Raw genomic sequence first — 27204 nt, 5'->3', positions numbered from 1 at the left:
TTTCATACTTTCTAATGGTATTCTGGTAATTCAAACGAGCTCTAAATCTTGTTAAAATATAGTTGAATTAATTGAGTACACTAATCTGATGCAGGGATGCTGGTCTTGGTGGTTTTTAGCTACATGCTGCCCTTGGTCTGTCTTCTTTGTTGTCCTAAAGGGAGAACTGAAGTTCTAGTTTCAATCCAGAACGAACAGTAATTTTGTTTAAAAACAGGGATTATTGTGATTCTTTTCTAGCCAGCAAATAATAATTTTGAATGAAATTACCAACACAACTCATAACTAGTACACATAACCAACAAGCATTTAGCTCCTCAGAAGTGCCTCTAAAGTGAGAGAGTCGCTTTAAATGGTATAGTAAGTCATCACAACTAACAATGTGCCGGTCTAGTAATAGACAGACCAGAATCCTGCAAGGGTAAAGACACAGGTTCGAACCCTGAGAATATGTTTCAAGTTTCAAGTTTAATTTGTCCTGCAAGGCACTTAATTTACCACATCCAATACAAGAAAACTTCTGTAAATGAAAAGCAGCATTTAATAGTACTCATGTTTTAATAGACAAAATTCACAACCGAGCGAGTTCTATAAATAAGTTATTTAGTCAATGAAAGGAAGGGAAGATAAGTTTAAACTGTTTAGAAACGTTTAAGATGTTTAGGTTCTAGTGAAGGCGTCCTCGGCAATTCGAAGATCCACAAAGACAAGGAGTTTCTTCTCCAACAACAAGCTTGCCCTGATAATCAAATGTCAATTCTTCACCCAAAGCAATCTGTTCACAAGAAACAAAGTGAAATGTAATCCATGCTGTACATGAACAAACCAGCTAGAACAGTTGTCAAATATTTGAATCATGCAGGAATTTAACATCAGGGGAATAATTTTTCTTATAAAATAAATGATGTTCATTTTATCTTCTAATCCCTAAATACAAGTATGCATCCCATCAATCAACCACTCATACAAAAAACATATTTGCCAATGTGCATGCAATCTATTTTATAGCATGTTTGGATCAACTTATTTATCTTTAGAATCAATTCTGAAACCCATAAACTACTTGTTCACACAATATTCTTAAGGAAAATGCTAACTCAAACCTAGAGAATTAAGAATGAGCATGTCTTTGCAATAGCCGAGCACCTTAATATATAAGCAGCTAAACCTAATTACCAAGTCGAAGCACGGCAACAGTACATTTATTACATTTTGGATCAAGTCCCCAAATACAAGGAATGATTAGCATTTACTCATCATTATTGACAGTCTCATATTGCACACTCGTGTAGGCCTTTGCATCACCCTCATCATTTGGGTCCAACCCAACTCTTTCAACTAGGTTGGCCCACCTGGTTCTCTCAACCCAGTACCGGAACACTATTCACAAAAGGTTCTCCCTGGAATTAATTTTGACTTTAAAATCAATTATAAAATACAAACATGCACTTTTTTTTCTTTTCCTTTTGCCATTCAGTTTTTATGGCAACAGCCTAATAAAGAAAAGATCTTATACCCTCTACCAAACTTCCACATGGTTCACATCCTACCTCACCAAATCAAGAAAAGTGTTTGGATATGCATATTCCCAAGCAACATAGATATTAGGGTCACTCTCAAGGATACAATCACATAGAGAAGTGTACTTACGTCTCGACTTGCATAAAGACCAATATGGGAACGCTTACAGTCCAAGCTCTCTACAAAAACATTGTAACTCACAAGATTGGGTGAGCAGCTGCAATAACAACAATGAAAAGATAAATCAGAAGGAAATGAAAATTTTCTACGGATGAAGTCTTATGCTTCATACTCAGAATAATCAAAATCATCATTGCTTGTAAGAAGTAAATCTATGCTCACCTGCTATTGATGAACCTAGAGACATTCCCATATCTAGTAGCATCAATGACATACTTGCCTTGTCCTTCAATCATTTTACCCGTATCATTAAAGCGAGCATCAATGTCATAAAAATAACTGCAGTATTCTTTTCCATATCTGGTATAGACAAAGACCAAGTCAGAGAAAATTAAGAATCAACAAACTAAATCAAACTACATCATGAAGAAATGCGAACCTTTTGCGTCTGTCGTGCGCCTCGCGCCCATCTAAAACCTCACCTAGGAGCTCACAGATAAATGTACCGCGCAAAATAGCCTCACCAGCCCTTACTCCCCACCCCTGTGAATCAAATAACACAAGTCAAGTAAACAAGGTGTATCGCTCGTTTTAATTCAAAACAAGAATATTAACCACCTTTTTCTCTGTTTTAAAGACTTCCAGTTTAACCCGAATCCCGTTCTGCAGAATTCTGTTTGCACAAGTTTTATTGCATCTGCTCATATTGTTACACTCATACACAAGGTAACCTTCCTGCAGTTATATATAGAAATATGTTTATGAATTAGTGATACAAAATTAGAAAAGAGAAATATCCGCTGCATATCCTACATAATTAATTCCAGTTTTCTACAAATTAAGGAAAAGATCCTACATGATGATAATGACAGTAGAGTTAAAACAATTACACAAAACAGCTTACTCCTAACCCTAGCATAAAATATTCTGCAATGGAGAAAATAAATGAAGGCATAACATGTAGAAATGTAGAAAACCAGTAAAACATAATTAAAAAAGAGAAAGTTTATTCAAGATTTCACCATGTAATGGAAATATTGACACCTAAAAATGCTTAACATATTTGGAACAGCTCAGATTTTGGACATGATGGGAGCTTATAGTTAATGCAAATATTTTACCTCCAGTATTATACGGCCATTTTCATCATATGGACACCTTCCACGCATCGGTTTCCCAAATACGTCTTTCGCATCATCGAATTCGTTATCGAAAAGGTATGCTTGATGACATGTTTCAGGACAGAATGTAAAAAATGAGCAGGAGCGCTGCATTTGCGTACTCTGCTAATAAGAAAACAAGTTAGAGATTATTGGAAACCAATTTTAAATAGTTAACTTGACAAACAAGTACTTTCTAGTTTTGATTTCAGTATTTCACTAAGAAATGTTTATTAAATGAACAAAAGTGTGATACTTGTGAGTGCTTGGGAATTGAAATCAGTTCGATTTAGGTCGTTGGACAAACACAGGTACTTAGAAGCAATTGTAGGAAAAAGGAAAAAAAAAATGAAATAACATACATTTAATATTCAAGAAGTTTACTTCTATCTAATTAGGATTTGATCAAATAAAAAAATAAGTAAATTCAAAGATTATTACCTCAGGATGAAGACTAAGTGATTCATAAAGCCTTGGTTTTGTAACATAGGTGAAGCTCTCCCAAGGCGGTTGGAATTGAGAATTCAGAATTTCAAAATATTCAGCACAAATCACTGGAATTGATTCCTGCCCAAAGCTTATGTCATCACATAATACTATACCATTTTGCAAGGACCCTGAATTCAAATGAACGCTTTTTCCCTTCATCCTAAGTGACTTTGTCTCCTGAATATGCCTCTTTAAATTAGCATTAGCCCTACTTCTGGTCCGATATGATGCGGCTGATGAACATTTTTTAAACTTCGGGCGGCTAAGTCTGCCGGATATCAATCTGTGAGCAGAACATACAGCTTCTCTTTTTGCCAATTTGCTGCTAATTTTATTGTGCCCCATATGTGCAGTTTTATAATGGCGACCACCATCAATGGCTAAAACCGGATCTACATGCAATGGGCCAGTATCTTTGCAGATCAAGCCCTCTGAACCAGTGCAACTTGCTTCATGCTTCCCCTTTAGTTTACTACGGGTTTCAGCACCGGGCAGGTGTTTCTTACAGAATAGAGAGTCAGGAAGGGAATGATGCTTACAACTATTACCAGCATTGGTTGTACCTCCACACATTGGAGTTTCAATTGGAACAGGTTTTTTGGCTTTTCTTGCGCTTCTCAAAGCCGATCTCACAGACTGCCTTCCCTTGACTTCATATGCTACACATTGTTGATTCTTGGTTCCAGCATCAATAGATGTTGTTTCCATTCCATTGCTATTCAAGATCTCAGAATCACCAGCCTGGCCTACAATTTCAATCCACTTATCGATCAAATTACATGGTAAATCAGTCTCCACAGGTACCTCTCTCAAATTTTCCAGTTCGGGAGTCACAATTTCCAATGCACCCACTGTGTCCTGATTCTTAGAGAAACCTGGAATAGTCGCAAGAGTAATAGAGTGATCCGAACGCTTGGCCCCTTGGTGTCGCTCCTGAACATGGTTTTCCAATAGTTTCTTTTCAGTAAAAGAAACCCGGCATATTGCACACCCAAAACTACTGCAAAGCCGCGGTGCTTCCTTTTTATGATTGTCCATCCAATGATTACCTTGTGTTCGGTCATCAAGAAATTCTCCATTATCAAGTCTGCCATTAATCGCGGTAGGAACAAGAGAGGGCCCTTCCATGAGTGAGGATATATCTATATCATCATCCAATCCCCAAACCAATTTGATTCTTTCCTTTTCACTCATTATCAACCTTTTAAGTAATTCTCCAACACTAGGATCTTTAGCAGCTTCAGTCATAGTCCTTTGGAATTGAAATTCCTTAGACACCGGGTTACTGAGAATGCCGTTGAATAGTCTGTGAAAAATCCCACATGCTGTATGAAGATGCACCTTCTGCTCCCATGAGCTGCAGTCCCTCAAAATTTCTGTGAACACTTCCTTCGATATTACTCTAGTCTTACCATATCTCCCGCGTTTGAGCCAGCTTGGAAGGTGCTTTTCACAGTACAAGAAATACCACAAAGGTGATTGCACACAAGGGTACTCATTGTCATACGGAGGAGAGCCTAAACAGCGAGGTGCCTCCTCCATTGCATTATGACAATTGCCAGAAAGGACGAGCTTCCCGGGGAACTTGTGGAGGAAGCAATCACCACGATTGGCTGACATCGGAATCACCTGCAATGGAATTTCATCATTTAATAGTACCATATCTTTGCAGATCAACCCCTCTGAAGGAGTGCAATTTCCTTCATGTTTCCTCTTTAGGTTGCGGCGGGTTTCAGCACTGGGCCGGTGTTTCTTACAGAATGGAGAGTCAGGAAGGGAATGATGCTTACATCTAGTACCAGCAATGGTTATACCTACACACATTTTGGTTATTCCCGGGCTGCTTAAACACCGAGAATGCACACAGCAGTATTTATCACCATCACTCGGCGATCTCACACACAGCCTACCCTTGGCTTCAACATAAGCGATGCATTGTTTATTCTTAGTTCCAGGTTCCATAATTTTCTCACCAGCCATGTCATCAATAGGTGTTAATTCCATTCCATTGCTATTCAAGATCTCAGAATCTGTACCCTCAACTACAATTTCATTCCTCTGATCGGTCAAATTACTAGGTAAATCAGTTTCGACGTGTACCTCTCTGAAACTTTCCTGTTCAAAAGGTACAATTGCCAATGCACTCACTGTGTTCTGGTTCTTAGAGAAACCTGGGCTAGTCTCAAGAGTAATAGAGTGATCTGAACCCTTGGTTCCTGCCAGTGAAGTGTCTGTATCAGCACGATGAACTTGGAGTTTGCGCCTTTCTCTACCAATCTGAAGGCTTACTTGGTACCCGCTATAAGGCGTTGAAAACCAATTCATTACATCCTGCTTCCAGGTTTTCCACTCAGAACCAAGTGTTGGTTGCACAGGCACACTCGAGAGACTGTTTACATCATTCCAGAGAATAGAATTAACCCATTCCTGAAAAGGAGGATAAGGAATAAATCAACCAAAACATATTGAGCTAAAGTCTATGCTGATTATTCTTTAAAAAAGACATATGTAGATGAATAAAACAGTTACCTCCTTCAGCAGCCCTACTGATTCAGCACTATTTACATTCCGGCATCGTTCCGCCCAAGAGTCAAACGAAGAATTGATCCAGTCAGCACTTATGTACCGCGGCGCTATGCTCTGTATGGAAAAATATGTTATGCTACTTAAGTCACCAAAAGAGAAAGTCATAAAAAAAGTTGATTAGAACCATGATAATTGTATTAATCTTAATCTAATAAAAATTGAAAATTGGAAGTAGGAGTTATGAAATTTCAAAACTACAATGTTGCCCAAATAAAGTAAATACCACACATTTCTCATATCATGCACAATGGGTGTCAGCATTTAACTTCATAGGACAATCAAATATGGTAATCCTTAACTTGATGATTGTCAGTTACAGGTAACATAAACTAACATCAGGAATTGGAACTTACATTTTGTAGCTTGAGAAGCATTCTCCCCAAATCCGAATAAGCGTTACAACGAGAAGCCTCCATAGCAAGTTCCTTCCAGACCATCACATCACAAGCAGTTTCTACTAAAGCCTGCATGTATTGAAAAAACCTCCATTGAAAAATACAATAAAAAATGTAAAGATTACAATAATAAGGAATGGAAAAGAAGAAATAGCACCATCATCAAAAAGTCACATACATGGGAATGAAGCTGATCAAGAGTGTACAATATGCTGAGGGCTAGATCTTGCATTGTGAACCGTCGCACAACAGTCAAGTCTTTTACGATTTCCAGTGCTTCCTGATGAGTTTCGTATGCGGTCGGCTGCGGAAACTCATCGATCGGTCGAACAAGCAGCATGTCAGCCCAAGAGTATTTCTTTGTGTGAGGGAAAAAGATGACAAAATAATTCTTCTGTTCATGAGTTGGTTTTGCTTTCAATGTTAATAATGGACAGTCAGCCCTCACACATTTTATGCCGGCCAGCCATGTCCCTCTCCACTGAAAAAGACAGAAAAGTTAAAGGAATACAAAATTCTACCCATTGCATTTTGATTTTCCCATTTTTCTCCAAAGCAAAATCCCTCTAAGAGGGGGTGAATACAATAAATAAATTATTTCCTATAAAACTCATGGACATTTCTTGTGATCAAGCAACATTGCAAAAGTGAAATCACAGTTATTGTTGGGAAAAGACCATAAGAATAAGCTCCTATCAGAAAGGAAACAACTAAACTTTGAATACCTTTACCCATAATGCCATCGTCTCTTCTTCCCCCTCTAGCCAAGCGGGTTCAGAAAATGACAATGCACCTTCCCTACCGGTGTTTGGCGATTCATTTTCAATCAAATCTACCATAGAGAGAGAGTTCTCAGAGGTTAAGCGAGGCTCATTTATGTCATTATCTGCAATGGCATGCAAACTACAAGGTTTCTCTTGGTTTTCCACTTGAGAGTCAAAAACTAAAGCTCCGGCGTTTTGGCAATAAGAATTGGCCAAGATTTCACTAACAGTAGGTCCCCGTCCTTCTGTCTTCTTCAGTAATGAGTCGTTAAGTTGACCGCCGTATTCAAACATATCATCTTCGCGATTTTCAACGCAATTAATAGGTTCTTCCTGGTACAGATAACTTGTTCCTAAATTCAGCTGAGAGCGATCGGATTCCACAGCACGCTGAGTATCAGAACAAGGAAGTACTTTTTCCATGATTCTGTTTTAAAATCAGAACTGTGATAACATAAGCTTGCTCTGACTGATGCCTATTCCATTAAAGGCCATGGTAAGATAATGTACTATTACATATAGTTATTAATTAAAGAGGCTGAAAATAAAACAGAAATAAAATGCATTGAAACTAAATGGCACAAAAACATCAATGTTAATACCCAGAAATAATCAATTGTAGAAAACAGTAAAACACCATACATTTCCATTTTACCAGAAGAAAATGAAACTAAACTCATCTAGCTTAGTCTATAACTGCAAGCAAAAAGAAAGTAGCAGCTACTAGTATGACATTTGAAATTCCATTTTAGGATTTCATTGATATCTAAAATATTAGTAGTATCAAAACTCACCTTCAGTTTTATAAAAAAAATTGTGGTCCTTAGTATAAAATATCGAGTTACTTCAAATTGGACGGAAACATATAACATTCATAGAACATATTCCTTCAATAACAGAAACTAACATCCAGACATATTTGACAGCACATGAGATTAATGCTTATGAATCTAAAGAAATTGAAACTATTCTCAATTAAAAGACTAAAGCAAAAGGATGTATTGTTAACCATGATAAGATATATATTCCGACATGCCATAAAGAATGTTAAAGGAAGCTGTTTAACTTTAACCCAAAATGTAATTGCAAATATTCACTGATGTTGTTACCCTATGAAGCATGCACTTGAAGAAAAATGATGTCAGAACACCAATTTTTAATAGGGCACGATAAATTTTGGTTCATTGTGATGTTCTTTCCTTGCTTCATAGATGTTAACCAGTACATCTTTTTATGTCAAATATCTAATGCACTGATGTAAACGATTTAGTGGTAAATGGCAATAATCATTGAGGAATCATTTGAATTTTTTAATTCTTAAAAGACTGATTCACATCTTAACTTCATTATGGAATATTATTACCAAGATGCAATTAGGGTTGCCTACAGTAGATGTATATCCGCATGCAAAGCAACAAATTCTTCAAAAGCATGAAAAAGCTTCGATCTTTAAACTTTTACAACTCCAAAACAGCAAAAACACAGCCAGATTGAAATCTAAACCGAAGCATCTATGTAACCAACAAACCCTAAGTGACAGAGGACCCAAAATAATAAAAAATCGAATTCAATCCCAAAATTATCGTGCTTAATCAGCAGCAAAATGATAAATCCTGACCAAATCAGTGATATGTAAAACATGAGACAAGGACTAGAATTGACATTGGCTAAACCTAATTTCAGAGAAAAAACTGGTAAATAATGTACCTTAAAACATTGTGTTGTGAGGTTTTTGATGAGAGAGAGAGAGATAGAGAGATGAATCAGGGTCTTTGATGGAGGATCGTATGTGAAAATATGTTTTCTCTCTTATATATGTGGTTTTGAATCGAAGTGCTTCCTCACTCACTGTGGCTAGAAGTTTGTAGTAATGAATGAGAATGATTTATAGTACCAATTACAATGTGCATTCTGTGTTTTGGGCAAAGGGTAAAGGTGGTAATTGGTAAAGGTTTTTTTTTTCTGTCAAAAGGGGTTTTGTTTAGGTAAAAGGAAAAACAAAGTATGAAGAAATAGATAGATAAATAGAGCCTTAGAAAAGGGGGAAAAAATACCAATAAGGTGTTGGTCAAGCAGTAAGCAAACTAGACCCCGTATTGCTGAGAGCACAAGTGTGGATCCCGAGAAATACATTTGCTTGAAGAGATATGCAACAGTTTACCGAACGAATGGAAACATCCATTAAAGAAAGGTATATAGTGGGGCCACTGGTGGCAACAAAAATTTCAACTAGTATGTTTATACAATATACACGCATATGTGGGTATTGTTTTCTGTTTGGTATCCTTTGTTTCATGATTTCCACAATATACGAAGAAAAGAAACGCACGAATATGTGGTAAAGGAAACAAGAGTGAGGTACCTAGACTGAATCAGGTTGGTAAGCTTTCAGTAACGTCACCTTCAGTCTATTGAAAAGAAAATTTTATCATTTTTTTTAAACTACAAATGTCTTTTACTGAGAGACCTTTAGTAAAATGAGATATCTGCTTAAGTTTGAACAACCTCACATTAGACGATCTACGCGTTTGATGGTAAATTTTACCATTATTTGATATTATATTCAACTATTAATTTTTTCAACATATATAATATGAAATGGCTATTAATGAGATGGGCTAGTTTGGAAGTGCATGTAACTGAATAAAGAAATAAGGATAGTGAATTTGGATGGATTCTTGAAATATCCATCTAAATCCCCAGAAGAGCCTTCGCTCGTGACGAAATATTTACCAGAAATCCTGTAGACTTTGTTGACCTTGGCAAATAAAACTGTATTGGAGCTGCCTCATATTCAGTGGACCATAAATGGACCATTGATGGCATTTAAAAAGATATATATTAAGTATTTTTAACCAAAAAGAGGAGATATTAAGTATTCTAATATCACTTTTGACTTTTTATTCTAGTATTATTTCTTTAAAATTAAATATTATACATTAAAAACATAAAGTTTAAAATTATGACCTTTTAGGTCATGTTGCTACTCATTTGTTTTAATATTTATAATTATTTATGAATTAATCAATTTAATTGTGATTCTTATCCCTTTAATTCAATGATTTCTTGATTTGAATCATTCTAATTTTATTTCCGTAATTTTAATCACCTATATTTTTAAATGAGCAAATATATAATCCAGTGTTAAGTAGTCATAAAAACATAACAATTTGTGTTGAGCGTCTTTCATTTGCTGATATAGCAATTGACTTTTATGATATGGATGGCACGTATTATAGTCTCTCAATTAAATTAATATTCAAGTTGATGAAATGAACCCCAGAATGGGTAAAAAATTAGGTTTGTTTCAACTATAAACTAGATATAATACCCTTGCGTTGCATGGGTTTAATTACAATATTTTTTATATTATATAAAAATTACAATATTTTACATAAATAAGAAAATATTAAAATAGTTTTTAATAATAAAATAAAAATAATTTTGTTGAGACATTTTAATGTATAGTATTAAAGTTCTCTTTATTTTCAAAAAAAAAATATAAGTTCTATTTGTGTAAATAAGTAATATTTTATTATTAATTAATTTTGCGTATTATTATTTGCTTATGTATAAAAATTACTTAGTTTTATTTTAATACTTAACACTTTTTCCTCTGTTTATGATTCAAAACTAATACTGTAAATATTTTTAATTAATAGTAGTTATTAAGTTATTTATATTTATAAGAAACTGGAAATTTGATAATTAATAGTTAACACAATTAATAACATAAAATAGATATCAATAATTATTTATGCCAACATGGGTTGACACAACTGACTTTAGGTTCCGGGCTTAATTCTCACCTCCTCATAGGTCGAGGGTTTAATTCCCAAAAACTATGACGTAGCTGGCTATAGGAAACCACATCATCCACTCCGTCGATGAAAGCTACAAAACCTTGCTGCCAATCATTGTTACCTCGTCACCACCAATTTCCACCCCTATGAAGTCGCTCTGTTGCCGGAGCCCTAGCCGAATTCGTTGGGAATAAATCCTATCTTAAAGTTATCATGAATAATTAAAATTTGAATAGCACGAATACTAACTTTAAATATGAGAAGCTAAATTCTTTTACAAGTGGTAATTAATATAACGAATAACATAAAATTTAATTAATAACTAATTAATATTTTTATTAATGTGAGACAATTTCAGTTTTACATATTATTATCAATTCATAATTAATATAATAAATAATATAAATGTTATAAATAACTAATTAATATTGTTATATGGCTCGTCTAGTCCCCTTTTGTGCATATCACTAATTCGCATCTTACTCTGGCTGATTTGGTTGAGAATGGGCAGTGGAACGTTGCTTGCTTGTGTAATACTATCCCAGAGCTTGCCCCGCAGAAACTTCAGCAGTTGGAACCAAGGATTTTGGGTAATATTGAAGATCATTGGGTCTGGAATCAGAGCAGCTGTGGTGAGAATACTGCAGCGGATGCGTATTCATGGTTGGTTTCTAAGTCTAGTCAGGCTCCACCATCTGTCGCGTGGTCGTGGGTCTGGAAGCTCAAAGTCCCTGAGAAAGTTCGAGTTTTTATTTGGTTGGTATCGCATAATGTGATTCAGGTGAATGATCACGCTTTCACTACAAGCTAGCTGCCTCTCCCGCGTGTTCGCATTGTTCACATCCAGTGGAAGATAGCATCCACTGTTTAAGGGATTGCCCTCACTCCCATGAGGTCTGGCTTAGGCTCAATGCTTTCTCCTGGCCTGTGTTTACGTCGTCCAACGTTAGTAATTGGGTCCGCTTGCAGTCGACATGCCCTCATCGATTCCTTTTTGCTGCAGGGTTGTGGGGTCTATGGAGATGGCGCAACATCACTGTCTTGGGGGATAATAATTGGAACGTGGAGGTGGCTCTAAGGTGGATCTGTCAAGAATGCAGGGACTATGAAAATTGGTTGGGTAATGATGTTGGGCCAAAGAAAGGGTCCAACAAAGGAGATGGTTTAAAACTGGGGGATAAAACTCCACATTAGGCTAGCAAACAATAAGTGGACCAGACACCACATCTTTCACCCAAAACCTTAAGGCAATGAATGTATGGGTCCTCACACTTATAAACCACTCAAACTTAACATTATCTTCCAATGTGGGACTTACTCCACTTTAATTCCCAACAATCTCCCCCTCAAGTGTGAGTCCGTCTCAAACGAAAGTTGGGCTTGTACTCAACCAAAACCTTAGAGGACGTCATTCTGGGTTTGTGCTCCTGAGTCTCAGAGGCCCAGACCCATGGTCAAACAACCATCGGCTCTGATACCACTGTTGAGCCAAATAAAGACCCAAACAAAGGAGACAGTTTAAACTCGAGGGATAAAAATCCACATTGGGCTTTAAAGAGCAAACCATAAATGGATTAGACACCACAGCTTTCACCCAAAAACTTAAGGCAATGAGTGTATGGGTCCTCACACTTATAAACCACTCAAACTTATCCTTATCCTCCAATGTAGGACTTACTCACACTTGAATTCCCAACAATTGATGGTATGGATAATGGACCTGCTCGTTGGACCACACCACCGTCGGGTGAGCTCAAGATTAATACTGATGGCGCTTTCAGTGGCTCGCTTGAGAGAATGGGCATAGGTGGCTTGATTCGGAATGATGTGAGTGAGTGGATCGCAGGTTTTGTTGCTGGCAGTAGGGGCGGGTCAGCGTTTAAGACTGAGATTTTGGCCCTGAAATATGGTCTCTTAATGGCTTGGAGTATGGATGTGCATGATATAGTCTGCGAGTTTGATTGTAATGAGATCATGGTGGCCTTGTGTGATGACAGATTGCATTACCATGAGGATGCTTTGGATCTTTGGGAAGTTAAACAGCTGCTACAGCGTAGTTGGACTGTCCAACTTGTTCCTATCTCCAGGACTGCTAATGATGCAGCTGATTACCTTGTCGTGTTGGGTGCCGATTGCCAGTGCTCGGTTACTCGCTTGGAGGACCCTCCTTCCCAGCTTCAGCCTATCCTTGCTAGGGATTTGTTAGCTTTGTAGTTGTCTTGTGCTTCTTTTAATTTTCCGATGTACCAAAAAAAAAGTGTATGCATCAAGTGAAATTTCCTTACGTAGTTACATACCGAAAATCATACCCCGTGTGATGCACGAGTTTATTTTCAATAATTTTTAACCTTATATAAAAAGTATGAGTTTAATTTCTATGCACCGACGGTGTAAACGGTGTTAAGTTTTTTTACACCGTCAACCAATCAGATTTCAAGATGTGAGAAAATCTCTTTTTATTCAATTTCATTAGTTGACTGGCACATTCTTAAAATCTGATTGGTTGACGGTGTAAAAAAACTTTACATCGTCGGTGCATCATCCTTTAACTCAAAAAGTATAATAGTTTAAATAAATAAATATAATAATTAATAATATTTTATAAATTATAAATAAAAAAATTAGACATGACAATAAACAATATTAGTTTTAATTTTCCTTTGTTATGCTATTCCTCAAGTCAATTTATTTTTTGACAGCAAGGAAATTTTATTCATGTAAAAAAGCAAAATAAGAAGGTGCATAAAAGAAATGCAGCCAAAGCCCATAAAAAGCTACATCAAAATGATCCCCTGCTCCTAAAACATCCTTGGAATCAAAACCCCAGAAAAATAAAATGCAAAAGTAAACATCTTATAGCGACATTTTTACTACTCCCTCCGGTCCTATTTATAAGCAACAAAAAAAAATTCACATAATTTAAGAAATGTAGTTAAACTAGATAAAATGCATTAAATATGTCTTAAATCAAAATAAACTTCCAAAATTGTCCTTTGTTATTAGTGTTGGAAAGTGGAAAGAGAGAGAATGATTAATGAGACACATTTTACAAATTAGAATTAATAAGGGCATTATTGAAAAAAAATAATTAATATAGCTCAAACTTTCATTTGGTTCTTATAAAAAGGACCAAAATTTTTCTTCTCTTTCATGCTTATAAATAGGACCAAAGGGAATAATATTTTCAAATAGGCTTAAAAGCACTTTTGGTCCCCTACGAATGAGATTTGTGCAAAATGAGTCCCTAAACTATTTTTTTAGTATTCTCGGTCCCCCACGTTATCCTCTTTCAACATTCTTCGTCCCTCACCCCTTTTCCGTCAAAAATCTAACAATTCTCTCCTAAGTGGCACATTTGTAATGACATGGAGACTGATTAGGAGAGAGATGAGGCCAAATGGGTCACAAATCATCATCTTCATCTCCTTCCATCATACCTTTAAGCCTAAAAATCCAGAAAAACTAAAATTCCCAAAACCCACAGAATTTCATCTTAACATTTTTTTTAATAGTCAAAATCTGAAAATAACACAAGTACATGAAAACCCTGAAATGCAAGCCTAAGCTTTTGGCAAAAGCTAAGCATCTGGGACCAAGCAAAGAGAATTAGAAGGAAAACACACAACGCACAACAATTGTTCATCCACTCAATCCACCTAATATTCTAGATGAGCAATTGTTCACCCACAACGTATACTTCCTCCATTTACATTCCGGCATCGTTCCGCCCAAGAGTCAAACGAAGAATTGATCCAGTCAGCACTTATGTACCGCAGCGCTATGCTCTGTATGGAAAAATATGTTGTCAACAGACTGTGAAATAGAGCATTTAATGCTCTTAATTAGCAGTTATATTTTTGTCTGTATATAATTATGTTGTTTCCTGTTTGTACTTAATTTATTTTAGGTAGTTTATTATTTTCATTCATTCTCCTTAATTCTCTCTAGTCAAGGATTTCCTTCTTTGACTTTGATCAATCACATTATGTAATTCCCTATATAAGAAAATGAATCCCTGTACAGTTTTTCATATCAATAATATTACCAAATATTTCAACTTGGTATCAGAGCAAAGATCTTTGCGCATCTGATTTGCAGCCATGGCTGACAGTTCCTCAGCCAGCGATGATCAGAATACGGAGGAGATTGTGGTTCCCAAAGTCTCGCAGCCTCCAAGGCAGGAGCAGCGAGTCCTGTTCGGCGAATCTCATTCTGTGCCTCCAAGGCAGGAGCAGCGAGTCCTGTTCGGTGAATCTCATTCTGTCCAAATCACCACTTTTCGACTCAATGGGTCGAACTATTTCCGGTGGTCCCAATCTGTCCAGTTGTATATTCGTGGCAGAGGAAAACTTGGGTATCTCACTGGTGAGAAACTCATGCCAGATATTGCTGATCCACAATATGTTGTTTGGGACGCTGAAAACTCCATGGTGATGACATGGCTGGTAAACTCCATGGAGGACATTAGCAGCAATTACATGTGTTATTCCACAGCCAAAGAGCTATGGGATAGTCACGGAAATGTATTCAGATCTTGAGAACAAATCTCAGATCTATGAACTCACCTTGAAAGTCAGAGAAATTCGGCAGGGAGGTAATAACGTGACAAAATACTTCCACTCTTTGAAGCGAGTTTGGCAAGATCTAGATCTCTTCAACACTTACAAGTGGAACTCTGCAGAGGATGCCAAACACCATCGACAGACTGTGGAAGAAGGTAGAATATTTCAGTTTCTTGCTGGTCTAAATGAAGAACTAGATGAAGTTCGTGGCAGAATCATTGGGAGAGCAACCTTACCTTCATTGGGTGAGGTCTTTGCTGAAGTTAGAAGAGAGGAAACTCGCAGAAGTGTGATGATGGGAAAGACCAAAATGGATGCACCTCCTTCTGAGACCAATGCTCTTGCTGTAGAAACTGCTGCCCTTAAGACTTCTACTAACCAGAAGAACTTCTCAAACCGCTGGTGTGATCACTGCAACAGACCAGGTCATACTCGGGAAAGTTGCTGGAAAATTATTGGGAGGCCAGCACATCTAAAGGGTGGCAAGTCAGGTCCTAAAAATAAAAAATCTTTCCCTACAGCTCATGAGGCAGAAAAGACTTCCTTGAAAAAGGAACAAGTTGAGGAACTCATAAGGTTGTTAAATTCTAATTTTTTATCTGGTACTCCTAGTGGTTATGTGGCACAAACAGGTAATTTTTCTACCCCTAGCTCCCTTAATTGCACCTCAAATATTCATGCACCATGGATCATTGATTCAGGTGCTTCAGATCATATGACTAGTCTTTCTCCTTTATTTAAAACCTATTCTCCTTGTTCTGGAAATGGAAAAATTAGAATTGCAGATGGTTCTTTTTCCGCAATTGCGGGGAAGGGGAAGATTACCTTATCCAATAACATTGACTTAGGAAAAGTTTTACATGTGCCCAAACTATCATGCAACCTTCTTTCTATTAGCAAAATCTGCAAAGATTCCAATTGCAGTGTGACATTCTTTGACACTCATTGTGTTTTTCAGGACCGGATTTCGGGGAAGATGATTGGCAGTGCTAAGATGAAGGATGGACTTTACTACTTTGAGGACACTTTCAGAAATAAAGCAGCTCAGGGTCTTTGTGGTATGAGTTGCACCTCTGTTAGGGACCAAATAATGCTCTGGCATAACAGACTAGGGCACCCGAATTTTCAATATCTTAGGCATTTATTTCCAGATTTATTCAAAAATGTTAATTGTTCTTCTCTTGAATGTGAAAGTTGTGTTCTTGCAAAAAATCAAAGAACTCCTTATTATTCTCAGCCTTATCATGCATCTAGACCTTTTTACTTAATCCATAGTGATGTTTGGGGGCCTTCAAAAATTACAACTCAATTTGGAAAAAGGTGGTTTGTAACCTTCATAGATGATCACACCCGGTTGTGTTGGGTCTACCTTATGCATGAAAAATCTGAAGTTCCTAATATATTTTAAAGTTTTTCACAAATGGTAGAAACTCAATTTGACACAAAGATCTCCATTTTGAGGAGTGATAATGGAACTGAGTACTTCAATCAAAATCTCAATGAGTTTCTGAAAAATAAAGGCATTCAGCATCAATCGACATGTCCAAATACTCCTCAACAAAATGGCACCGCTGAAAGAAAAAATAAACATCTCCTTGAAGTAGCTCGTGCCATTATGTTTGAGAGTAATGTTCCAAAGTATTTGTGGGGAGATGCTGTCCTAACAGCAGCCTATCTTATAAATAGAATGCCCACTCGTGTGTTGAATTATCGCACACCTTTGGAAAATTTCAAAACCATTTTTCCAGCATGTCGATTACATACTGATATGCCTTTAAAGGTGTTTGGTTGTACAGTTTTTATGCATAAACCTTCCACATCTCGGTCCAAACTAGACCCAAGGGCAGAAAAATGCATTTTTGTTGGCTATTCTCCAAACCAAAAAGGGTGTAGAGTCTTTAATCCTATCACAAAGAAGCTTTGTGTTAGCATGGATGTTACCTTTCTTGAACATCAACCTTTTTTTCAAAAAAATTCCCTTCAGGGGGAGAATAATAATGTGAGTGAAGACAATTTTTTGCATGAACCGCTGCCCATTCCTATTGTACACACAGAGAATACAAATTTTATTGATGAATGCAACAAGGAAGAACATGTGGAAACAAGTTCTGAAATTTCTAAAGGAAATCTTATGCCAGACTTAGGTGGAGCCCAAACAGAGAAAGAAATACCAGTCAAAAAAGGAGTTTCATGTTTATACTCGGAAGTATCCTAAAAGGACCAAAGACCAATCCATCATCTCTGCACCAAGCCAACCAGAAATCCCGGAAGAAGGCCAAGTAAGAATACCACAAGAAATTCGAGGTAACACTGACATTTTCACTTCTACTATTGAACTACCCATAGCTATTAGGAAAGGAACCAGAACCTGCACCCAAAAATCAGAAAAATCTAGCACAAACCATCCCATTTCCCAATATGTTTCCTACCAAAATCTTTCCCCGAATCACAAAGCTTTTACCTCTAAAATAACAGATCTGTTTGTGCCTAGAAACATTGAGGAAGCACTAGATGATCCCAATTGAAATTTAGCAGTCTTAGAAGAGTTGAGTGCACTGAAAAAGAATGAAACTTGGGAAATAACAGACCTGCCACGTGACAAAAAACTGGTGGGTTGTAAGTGGGTATTTACCATTAAGTGCAAGGCCGATGGAAGTGTAGAGAGGTACAAGGCGAGATTGGTGGCAAAAGGGTTCACTCAAACTTATGGAGTAGACTATCAAGAGACGTTTGCTCCAGTTGCTAAACTTAACTCTGTTCGGATTCTTATATCCCTTGCTGCAAGTTACAACTGGCCTTTACATCAATTGGATGTAAAGAATGCTTTCCTGAATGGGGAGTTAGAGGAAGAAGTGTTTATGAGTCTTCCCCCCGGATTTGAAGAAGAACTTGGAAGGAATAAGGTGTGTAGACTAAAGAAGTCATTATATGGGCTGAAGCAATCTCCAAGAGCATGGTTTGAGAGGTTTGGAACAGTGGTAAAAGGGCTTGGATATATCCAAAGCCAAGCTGATCACACATTGTTCTATAAACATTCAGCAGATAATAAGGTTGCTATCTTGATTGTATATGTTGATGATATTATTCTGACAGGTGATGATAGCTTGGAACTCAAAAATCTGAGGGAGAAACTTGCTAAAGTTTTTGAAATCAAGGAACTTGGCCCATTGAAATACTTCCTTGGAATTGAGTTTGCAAGATCAAAGGAAGGTTTCTTTATGAACCAGCGAAAGTATATTCTGGATCTTTTAAAAGAAACAGGATTACTTGGATGCAAAGCTGTAGAAACACCCATGGAGCCCAACTTAAAGCTGCAACCAGCTGAAACAGAAAATATGGTGGACAAAGGAAGGTATCAGCGACTAGTGGGAAGGCTAATATACCTATCTCACACCCGTCCAGACATTGCCTTTGCAGTAAGCATGGTAAGCCAGTTTATGCATGCACCAGGTCATGAACACTTGGAGGCAGTTTTCAGAATCTTAAGATACTTGAAGGGATCACCTGGGAAGGGGCTTCTTTATAAAAACCGTAGGCACCTTCAGGTAGAAGCCTACACTGATGCAGACTGGGCAGGGAGTGTGACAGACCGAAGATCAACATCAGGCTATTGCACCTTTGTTGGAGGAAACTTGGTTAGTTGGAGAAGTAAAAAACAAACCGTTGTAGCAAGGAGTAGTGCAGAAGCTGAATTTAGAGCAGTTGCTCATGGAATTTGTGAGGCATTATGGGTGGAAAAGCTTCTACAGGAATTAAAGGTTTTCAATTCTCCTCCAATAAAGCTTTATTGTGACAACAAGTCTGCAATATCTATTGCACACAACCCGGTCCTACATGATAGGACCAAGCATGTCGAAGTTGATAAACACTTCATCAGAGAGAAGATAGAAAGTGGGCAGATTTGTATTACATATGTTCCCACTGCAGAGCAATCGGCAGACATCCTAACCAAAGGATTACCCAAGAAATCCTTTGACAACATAACTAGCAAGCTGTCTATGGAGGATATCTTTAGGCCAGCTTGAGGGGGAGTGTCAACAGACTGTGAAATAGAGCATTTAATGCTCTTAATTAGCAGTTATATTTTTGTCTGTATATAATTATGTTGTTTCCTGTTTGTACTTAGTTTATTTTAGGTAGTTTCTTATTTTCATTCATTCTCCTTAATTCTCTCTTTAGTCAAGGATTTCCTTCTTTGACTTTGATCAATCACATTATGTAATTCCCTCTATAAGAAGAGGAATCCCTGTACAGTTTTTCATATCAATAATATTACCAAATATTTCAACTTATGTTATACTACTTAAGTCACCAAAAGAGAAAGTCATAAAAAAAGTTGATTAGAACCATGATAATTGTATTAATCTTAATCTAATAAAAATTGAAAATTGGAAGTAGGAGTTATGAAATTTCAAAACTACAATGTAGCCCAAATAAAGTAAATACCACACATTTCTCATATCATGCACAATGGGTGTCAGCATTTAACTTCATAGGACAATCAAATATGGTAATGCTTAACTTGATGAAGTGTCAGTTACAGGTAACATAAACTAACATCAGGAATTGGAACTTACATTTTGTAGCTTGAGAAGCATTCTCCCCAAATCTGAATAAGCGTTACAACTAGAAGCCTTCATTGCAAGTTCCTTCCAGACCATCACATCACAAGCAGTTTCTACTAAAGCCTGCATGTATTGAAAAAACCTCCATTGAAAAATACAATAAAAAATGTAAAGATTACAATAATAAGGAATGGAAAAGAAGAAATAGCACCATCTTCAAAAAGTCACATACATGGGAATGAAGCTGATCAAGAGTGTACAATATGCTAAGGGCTAGATCTTGCATTGTGAACCGTCGCACAACAGTCAAGTCTTTTACGATTTCCAGTGCTTCCTGATGAGTTTCGTATGCGGTCGGCTGCGGAAACTCATCGATCGGTCGAACAAGCAGCATGTCAGCCCAAGAGTATTTCTTTGTGTGAGGGAAAAAGATGACGAAATAATTCTTCTGTTCATGAGTTGGTTTTGCTTTCAATGTTAATAATGGACAGTCAGCCCTCACACATTTTATGCCGGCCAGCCATGTCCCTCTCCACTGAAAAAGACAGAAAAGTTAAAGGAATACAAAATTCTACCCACTGCATTTTGATTTTCCCATTTTTCTCCAAAGCAAAATCCCTCTAAGAGGGGGTGAATACAATAAATAAATTATTTCCTATAAAACTCATGGACATTTCTTGTGATCAAGCAACATTGCAAAAGTGAAATCACAGTTATTTAATAAATAAGCACAAGAGTAATCACAACTCTTCTTGTTGGGAAAAGACCATAAGAATAAGCTCCTATCAGAAAGGAAACAACTAAACTTTGAATACCTTTACCCATAATGCCATCGTCTCTTCTTCCCCCTCTAGCCAAGCGGGTTCAGAAAATGACAATGCTCCTTCCCTACCGGTGTTTGGCGATTCATTTTCAATCAAATCTACCATAGAGAGAGAGTCCTCAGAGGTTAAGCGAGGTTCATTTATGTCATTATCTGCAATGGCATGCAAACTACAAGGTTTCTCTTGGTTTTCCACTTGAGAGTCAAAAACTAAAGCTCCGGCGTTTTGGCAATAAGAATTGGCCAAGATTTCACTAACAGTAGGTCCCCGTCCTTCTGTCTTCTTCAGTAATGAGTCGTTAAGTTGACCGCCGTATTCAAAATTTCAAACATATCATCTTCGCGATTTTCAGCGCAATTAATAGGTTCTTCCTGGTACAGATAACTTGTTCCTAAATTCAGCTGAGAGCGATCGGATTCCGCAGCACGCTGAGTATCAGAACAAGGAAGTACTTTTTCCATGATTCTGTTTTAAAATCAGCACTGTGATAACATAAGCTTGCTCTGACTGATGCCTATTCCATTAAAGACCATGGTAAGATAATGTACTATTACATATAGTTATTATTAATTAAAGAGGCTGAAAATAAAACAGAAATAAAATGCATTGAAACTAAATGGCACAAAAACATCTATGTTAATACCCAGAAATAATATATTGTAGAAAACAGTAAAACACCATACATTTCCATTTGACCAGAAGAAAATGAAACTGAAACTCATCTAGCTTAGTCTATAACTGCAAGCAAAAAGAAAGTAGCAGCTACTAGTATGACATTTGAAATTCCATTTTAGGATTTCATTGATATCTAAAATATTAGTAGTATCAAAACTCTCCTTCAGTTTTATAAAGGCCATTGTGGTCCTTAGTATAAAATATCGAGTTACTTCAAATTGGACGGAAACATATAACATTCATATAACATATTCCTTCAATAACAGAAACTAACATCTAGACATATTTGACAGCACATGAGATTAATGCTTATGAATCTAAAGAAATTGAAACTATTCTCAATTAAAAGACTAAAGCAAAAGGATGTATTGTTAACCATGATAAGATATATATTCTGACATGCCATAAAGAATGTTAAAGGAAGCTGTTTAACTTTAACCCAATAAGTAATTGCAAATATTCACTGATGTTGTTACTCTATGAAGCATGCACTTGAAGAAAAATGATGTCAGAACACCAATTTTTAATAGGGCACGATAAATTTTGGTTCATTGTGATGTTCATTCCTTGCTTCATAGATGTTAACCAGTACATCTTTTTATGTCAAATATCTAATGCACTGATGTAAACGATTTAGTGGTAAATGGCAATAATCATTGAGGAATCATTTGAATTTTTTAATTCTTAAAAGACTGATTCACATCTTAACTTCATTATGGAATATTATTACCAAGATGCAATTAGGGTTGCCTACAGTAGATGTATATCCGCATGCAAAGCAACAAATTCTTCAAAAGCATGAAAAAGCTTCGATCTTTAAACTTTTACAAATCCAAAACAGTAAAAACACAGCCAGATTGAAATCTAAACCGAAGCATCTATGTAACCAACAAACCCTAAGTGACAGAGGACCCAAAATAATAAAAAATCGAATTCAATCCCAAAATTATCGTGCTTAATCAGCAGCAAAATGATAAATCCTGACCAAATCAGTGATATGTAAAACATGAGACAAGGACTAGAATTGACATTGGCTAAACCTAATTTCAGAGAAAAAACTGGTAAATAATGTACCTTAAAACATTGTGTTGTGAGGTTTTTGCTGAGAGAGAGAGAGAGAGAGAGATAGAGAGATGAATCAGGGTCTTTGATGGAGGACCGTATGTGAAAATATGTTTTCTCTCTTATCTATGTGGTTTTGAATCGAAGTGCTTCCTCACTCACTGTGGCTAGAAGTTTGTAGTAATGAATGAGAATGATTTATAGTACCAATTACAATGTGCATTCTGTGTTTTGGGAAAAGGGTAAAGGTGGTAATTGGTAAAGGTTTTTTTTTCTGTCAAAAGGGGTTTTGTTTAGGTAAAACGAAAAACAAAGTATGAAGAAATAGATAGATAAATATAGCCTTAGAAAAGGGGGAAAAAATACCAATAAGGTGTTGGTCAAGCAGTAAGCAAACTAGACCCCGTATTGCTGAGAGCACAAGTGTGGATCCCGAGAAATACATTTGCTTGAAGAGATATGCAACAGTTTACCGAACGAATGGAAACATCCGTTAAAGAAAGGTATATAGTGGGGCCACTGGTGGCAACAAAAATTTCAACTAGTATGTTTATACAATATACACGCATATGTGGGTATTGTTTTCTGTTTGGTATCCTTTGTTTCATGATTTCCATAATATACGAAGAAAAGAAACGCACGAATATGTGGTAAAGGAAACAAGAGTGAGGTACCTAGACTGAATCAGGTTGGTAAACTTCTTTCACTGAGAGACCTTTAGTAAAATGATATATCTGCTTAAGTTTGAACAACCTCACATTAGACGATCTACGTGTTTGATGGTAAATTTTACCATTATTTGATATTATATTCAACTATTAATTTTTTCAACATATATAATGTGAAATGGCTATTAATGAGATGGGCTAGTTTGGAAGTGCATGTAACTGAATAAAGAAATAAGGATAGTGAATTTGGATGGATTCTTGAAATATCCATCTAAATCCGCAGAAGAGCCTTCGCTCGTGACGAAATATTTACCAGAATCGCCTCCGCAGATCTCCTCCGTTGTGATGCCTCAGCTTCCACCGCGACTAGATTTGTGACATCTCTCTTCCTCCCATTCCATCTGCAATGTTAACTCCTTAGGTCAGATAAAAGAAGAAGCCTTTTGAAATGTGTATAAGTTGAAAGGGCAAGGAGGGCGAGCTGAAGTTGCAAGGCTAGCCAGATCTGCAACATGAGAGATAAAGGGCGAGGACAGGGAGAGAAAAAGGGCAAGGATGACGAATATGGTGAACATGAAGTTGATAGTGGTGGGCGGTGAAGTTAGGGTTCAAAGTTTAAGGTTGAAGATTTGGATGGTGGTGAGTGAGGAACTGCAGAGGATGGTGGTAGGTTTGGAATTATAGAGATTGACGGTTCTGGAAATGTTGGAGGTTGCAGAGGTTGAGGTTTTGGAGGATTGCAGAGATTAGGTTTTTTTATTTCTAATTAAATATTAGATTTATCAAATAAAGTAATTAATCTTTATACTTAATAAATTGATCTTTATACTTAATAAATTACTTTTTCTTTCAAAAAACTATATTATTTTTAATTAATTTAATTATTAATATTTGCAATAAATGCAAAACTCAAGGCAATTTTTTTGTTTATAATTGTTATTATTTAATGTAGATAGTTGAATAGATTTTGAAAATACATTTTTTCTATTTTTAATTATATTACTTAATATATTTATTACAAAGAAAATTTGTTATTGCTTAATGTATTTTAATACAAAGGTAGGAAATTTTTTATTGCTTAATGTATTAAATGAAAAAATTCAAGTAAGTTTCACATCTACACATTGATATTGATATTGATTATTAGCCAATGGGGATAAATCATGGTCCAAGGAGAGCAGGGCTTTCAAAGAGAGTTAAGAGGCGATTCTATAAGCAAACACAAGAAGGGAAGCTTTCAAATCGATTAGCGAGATTTCAGGGCAGACATTGCAAAAGTACAATCATAACACTACAACAAAATTCTGTCTAGCGACTTTTTTTTTTTTTACATTTAGCTGGTGTTTTCAACCTCCGCAAGTTAATTACCGGTGGTTTTGGAAAACCCAGAAGTTACAAACGCCAAAAGTTGTTTAACGGCAGTTTTAAGCAACCCCTCAGACATGCACTATATAGTGGGGTCTATCTAGTGGGGTTTTTAACCTCCCTTGGTTGCAGGTTTAGTTCAAGAAAGGATATTTTGAAGCGACTCCAACCGCCACAATAAGAAAGTAATTGAAAAAAAAAACTAAATTGGGTGTTCCTAGCCGCCAGGAACTGCGTCATGATGCAAAAGGAAGCTAGAAAATGTGCCAAAACCAGTTTAACCTAGAACCCTAATTATCAATTTATCATGAGTTTTGAGATGCTAGAGAAACTAATTAGCTACCTCAAAGACAAAGACAATGCAAGAAGAAATTGGCAGGAGAAAATAAAACCAGAGTTAAGAGAGAAAAAGGAACCTTGTGCTTATTCCAACTCCAAATGATTTTGTTTCCCTTTAAATAGAAAGCCTGAGTTATAAAAAAACAAGTTAACCTGTCAGGAAATGCTCCAACAACACAATATAAACACAACTTTACATTAAACTATTTGAAATAACTGATGAATCTTAGAGTTCTGAACCTAAGAAGCTTTTGAACCCTAGGATCCATGCCGCAACGCTGACCTCTGTTCTAGACGTGATTTGCAGGTGAATATGAGAGTCCTCGATTTCTCAATTGATCTCCTCGAGCCTGAAATCGGTGCCTTTGTAACAAGAAAATCAACCTAAGTAGAAGAAGAATAGAGTGAGTGAGTGAGGGGAAAATGTGAAGAGAAAATAAAAGAAGAAGACGAGAGACCTTTGTGTCCATCGAGCTGGGAGCAAAGTGGAGCACCGATGTGCGATGGTGCTGCTTCGTCGTTTGGAGAAGAGCAACCATTGATACAGGAGCTGCAACGAAAATAATGAAAGGAGTGAGGACCAAGCTTTCACGGTGAATGGAGCACTTCCTCGGAGCTTTCACAATGCATAGAGAAAATACCTTCACATGTTTATGAAGAGCTGGAAAATCACCAACTTCCCAGAACAGATTTCTGCAGAATTGAACATAAAAGACAAGTACGAGTGATAAAGCAAAAACAGTAAAATGATGGTTATGGAAATTAGGACTGGTCCACATGCAAAACATGTGGCAATAGCCTTAACATCAGAAAAAGAAAAAAAAAAAACAGAAATTGGACTCTATCAACAAATCTATAGAGTATTCTGCCAGTAATCCTAAGAGGAGTGACTAGCCATATTTGGGAAGATTAAAGAGTGTTTCACACCAAGACAAAAACTTCAGTAGCAATTTATCAAATCATCAGTTTATGCAGCAGTAATTCAAAATTCAGCAGCATAGTAGCTCACCGTTGGTGCTGAAGTCCCAAGCATATGAGCACGTATAAAATCATTCCTTCAAACTAGCAGAAGCTTTGCTTTTATTGATCACCAAAACTGATTCTGATTTCTCTCTACAATAAAATTGAAGGAAACCAAAAGGGGCGGAGCATGAGGTAGCTAGAAACAAAAACCAATCGAAAGGAAAAGCAATAACACGAACATGATATTTTATAGAAAGTGCAAGAGAAAGATGGTATTCAAACAATATGTTACCATTGATTTTAGTCCTGGATATGAAATTTACATCATCATGTATATTATTACTCTTTTAATTTTGGCTCAATTAGGAATACTTGAACCAACCCTGCAATCAATCACTTCAATATCCTATGCAACATTTTACTCTAACCATTTAACTCGAACCCGAGGAACTACTATGTACTATCATCAGATTCAGAAAATCAGAATTTAAAATCACTTACCGCAATTACAAAACAGAGTCGTCAAGATCATGATTCTAGTTATACAAGGTCAAATAAACAATGAATTCAAGCTAAAACAACAAGACTAACAACAACACAAAAAATTCAATGAAATAATTGGTCCTAATCATGAACAGAAAAAGCTCCTCCTAATAACCCTAACTATAACAAGTTAATCTGAGCAAAACCAAATGTAATTAACGACGATTGTGTGAGGTGAATCATACCAGAGCATGCATGCAATTCCGATGCAGCTCGATTCTCTTTCTTGGAAGAATGCTAAAATAAGAAAGCTGTGACGAACCACTTCAGATAACGACGAAGCCAACGACAAATGTGTCTCTACTCAACGACGAACAGGATTCGACCGCATACAATGCTTGACGACAGCCACCAACGACTGCAATGAACAACGTTAGGATTTGATGGCAGCGTTACAAAGAAAGAGGAATGTTAGGGTTCATCTCACTTCCACGAAATTAGATTTGAAAAGTAATGCTAATTTTAGTAAAAAGTGTATTATTGCAGGGAAATTAAATGCGAAAACTCTCTCTTAAGAGAGCTCAATTGGTAGGAGCTAGAGATATATGGATTAGGTAGGGAGATTCATGGATCGATTTCCAACGGGTGATTGGTTCAAGTGGTACATGTTTGATTCCCCTCGAGCAATGTCTCGAGTTTGAGTATTGTGGATGAAAAAAACCACCGCTGAAAATCGCATAAATTTGCTTCTTTTTTGTTCAATTAAAATTTTCCTTAAGAGAAGGTTAGGGTATGGTTTCATCACTTATGAGTAGGGGTTGAAATAAACTAAGCCAAGCTAGGTTTTGCGTGGTCTAAGC

The 27204-nt window shown here is 36.6% G+C and overlaps 1 protein-coding gene across 7 annotated transcripts; it reads right to left on the bottom strand.

Moving 5' to 3' along the window:
- Nucleotides 1-289: 289 nt before the first annotated feature.
- Nucleotides 290-26866, bottom strand: LOC130711055 (histone-lysine N-methyltransferase SUVR5-like). Of its 7 annotated transcripts, none has more exons than XM_057560502.1 (20): nucleotides 26590-26866; nucleotides 25908-26011; nucleotides 25540-25591; nucleotides 25357-25448; nucleotides 25139-25282; nucleotides 24976-25026; nucleotides 23508-23595; nucleotides 20781-21303; nucleotides 20198-20500; nucleotides 19978-20088; nucleotides 6450-6752; nucleotides 6230-6340; nucleotides 5820-5930; nucleotides 3243-5717; nucleotides 2763-2924; nucleotides 2260-2376; nucleotides 2081-2184; nucleotides 1864-2001; nucleotides 1651-1738; nucleotides 290-775 (listed from the first exon to the last, which is right to left on the bottom strand). In XM_057560502.1, exons 8-20 carry the CDS (start codon nucleotides 20892-20894, stop codon nucleotides 668-670), a joined length of 4245 nt encoding a protein of 1414 aa, XP_057416485.1. In that variant the 5' UTR covers nucleotides 20895-21303; nucleotides 23508-23595; nucleotides 24976-25026; nucleotides 25139-25282; nucleotides 25357-25448; nucleotides 25540-25591; nucleotides 25908-26011; nucleotides 26590-26866; the 3' UTR covers nucleotides 290-667. The 7 variants fall into 7 exon arrangements, with proteins under 7 accessions (XP_057416485.1, XP_057416483.1, XP_057416484.1 ...); XM_057560500.1 differs by having other exon boundaries at nucleotides 25182-25282; XM_057560501.1 differs by lacking the exon at nucleotides 23508-23595.
- Between the last annotated feature and the right edge of the window lie 338 nt (nucleotides 26867-27204).

The sequence above is a fragment of the Lotus japonicus genome, chromosome 4 (assembly GCF_012489685.1).
Source record: "Lotus japonicus ecotype B-129 chromosome 4, LjGifu_v1.2".
Lineage (NCBI taxonomy): Eukaryota > Viridiplantae > Streptophyta > Magnoliopsida > Fabales > Fabaceae > Lotus > Lotus japonicus.
The sequence above is the reverse complement of the archived record's forward strand: the minus strand, read 5'-3'. Positions and strand labels throughout refer to the sequence as shown.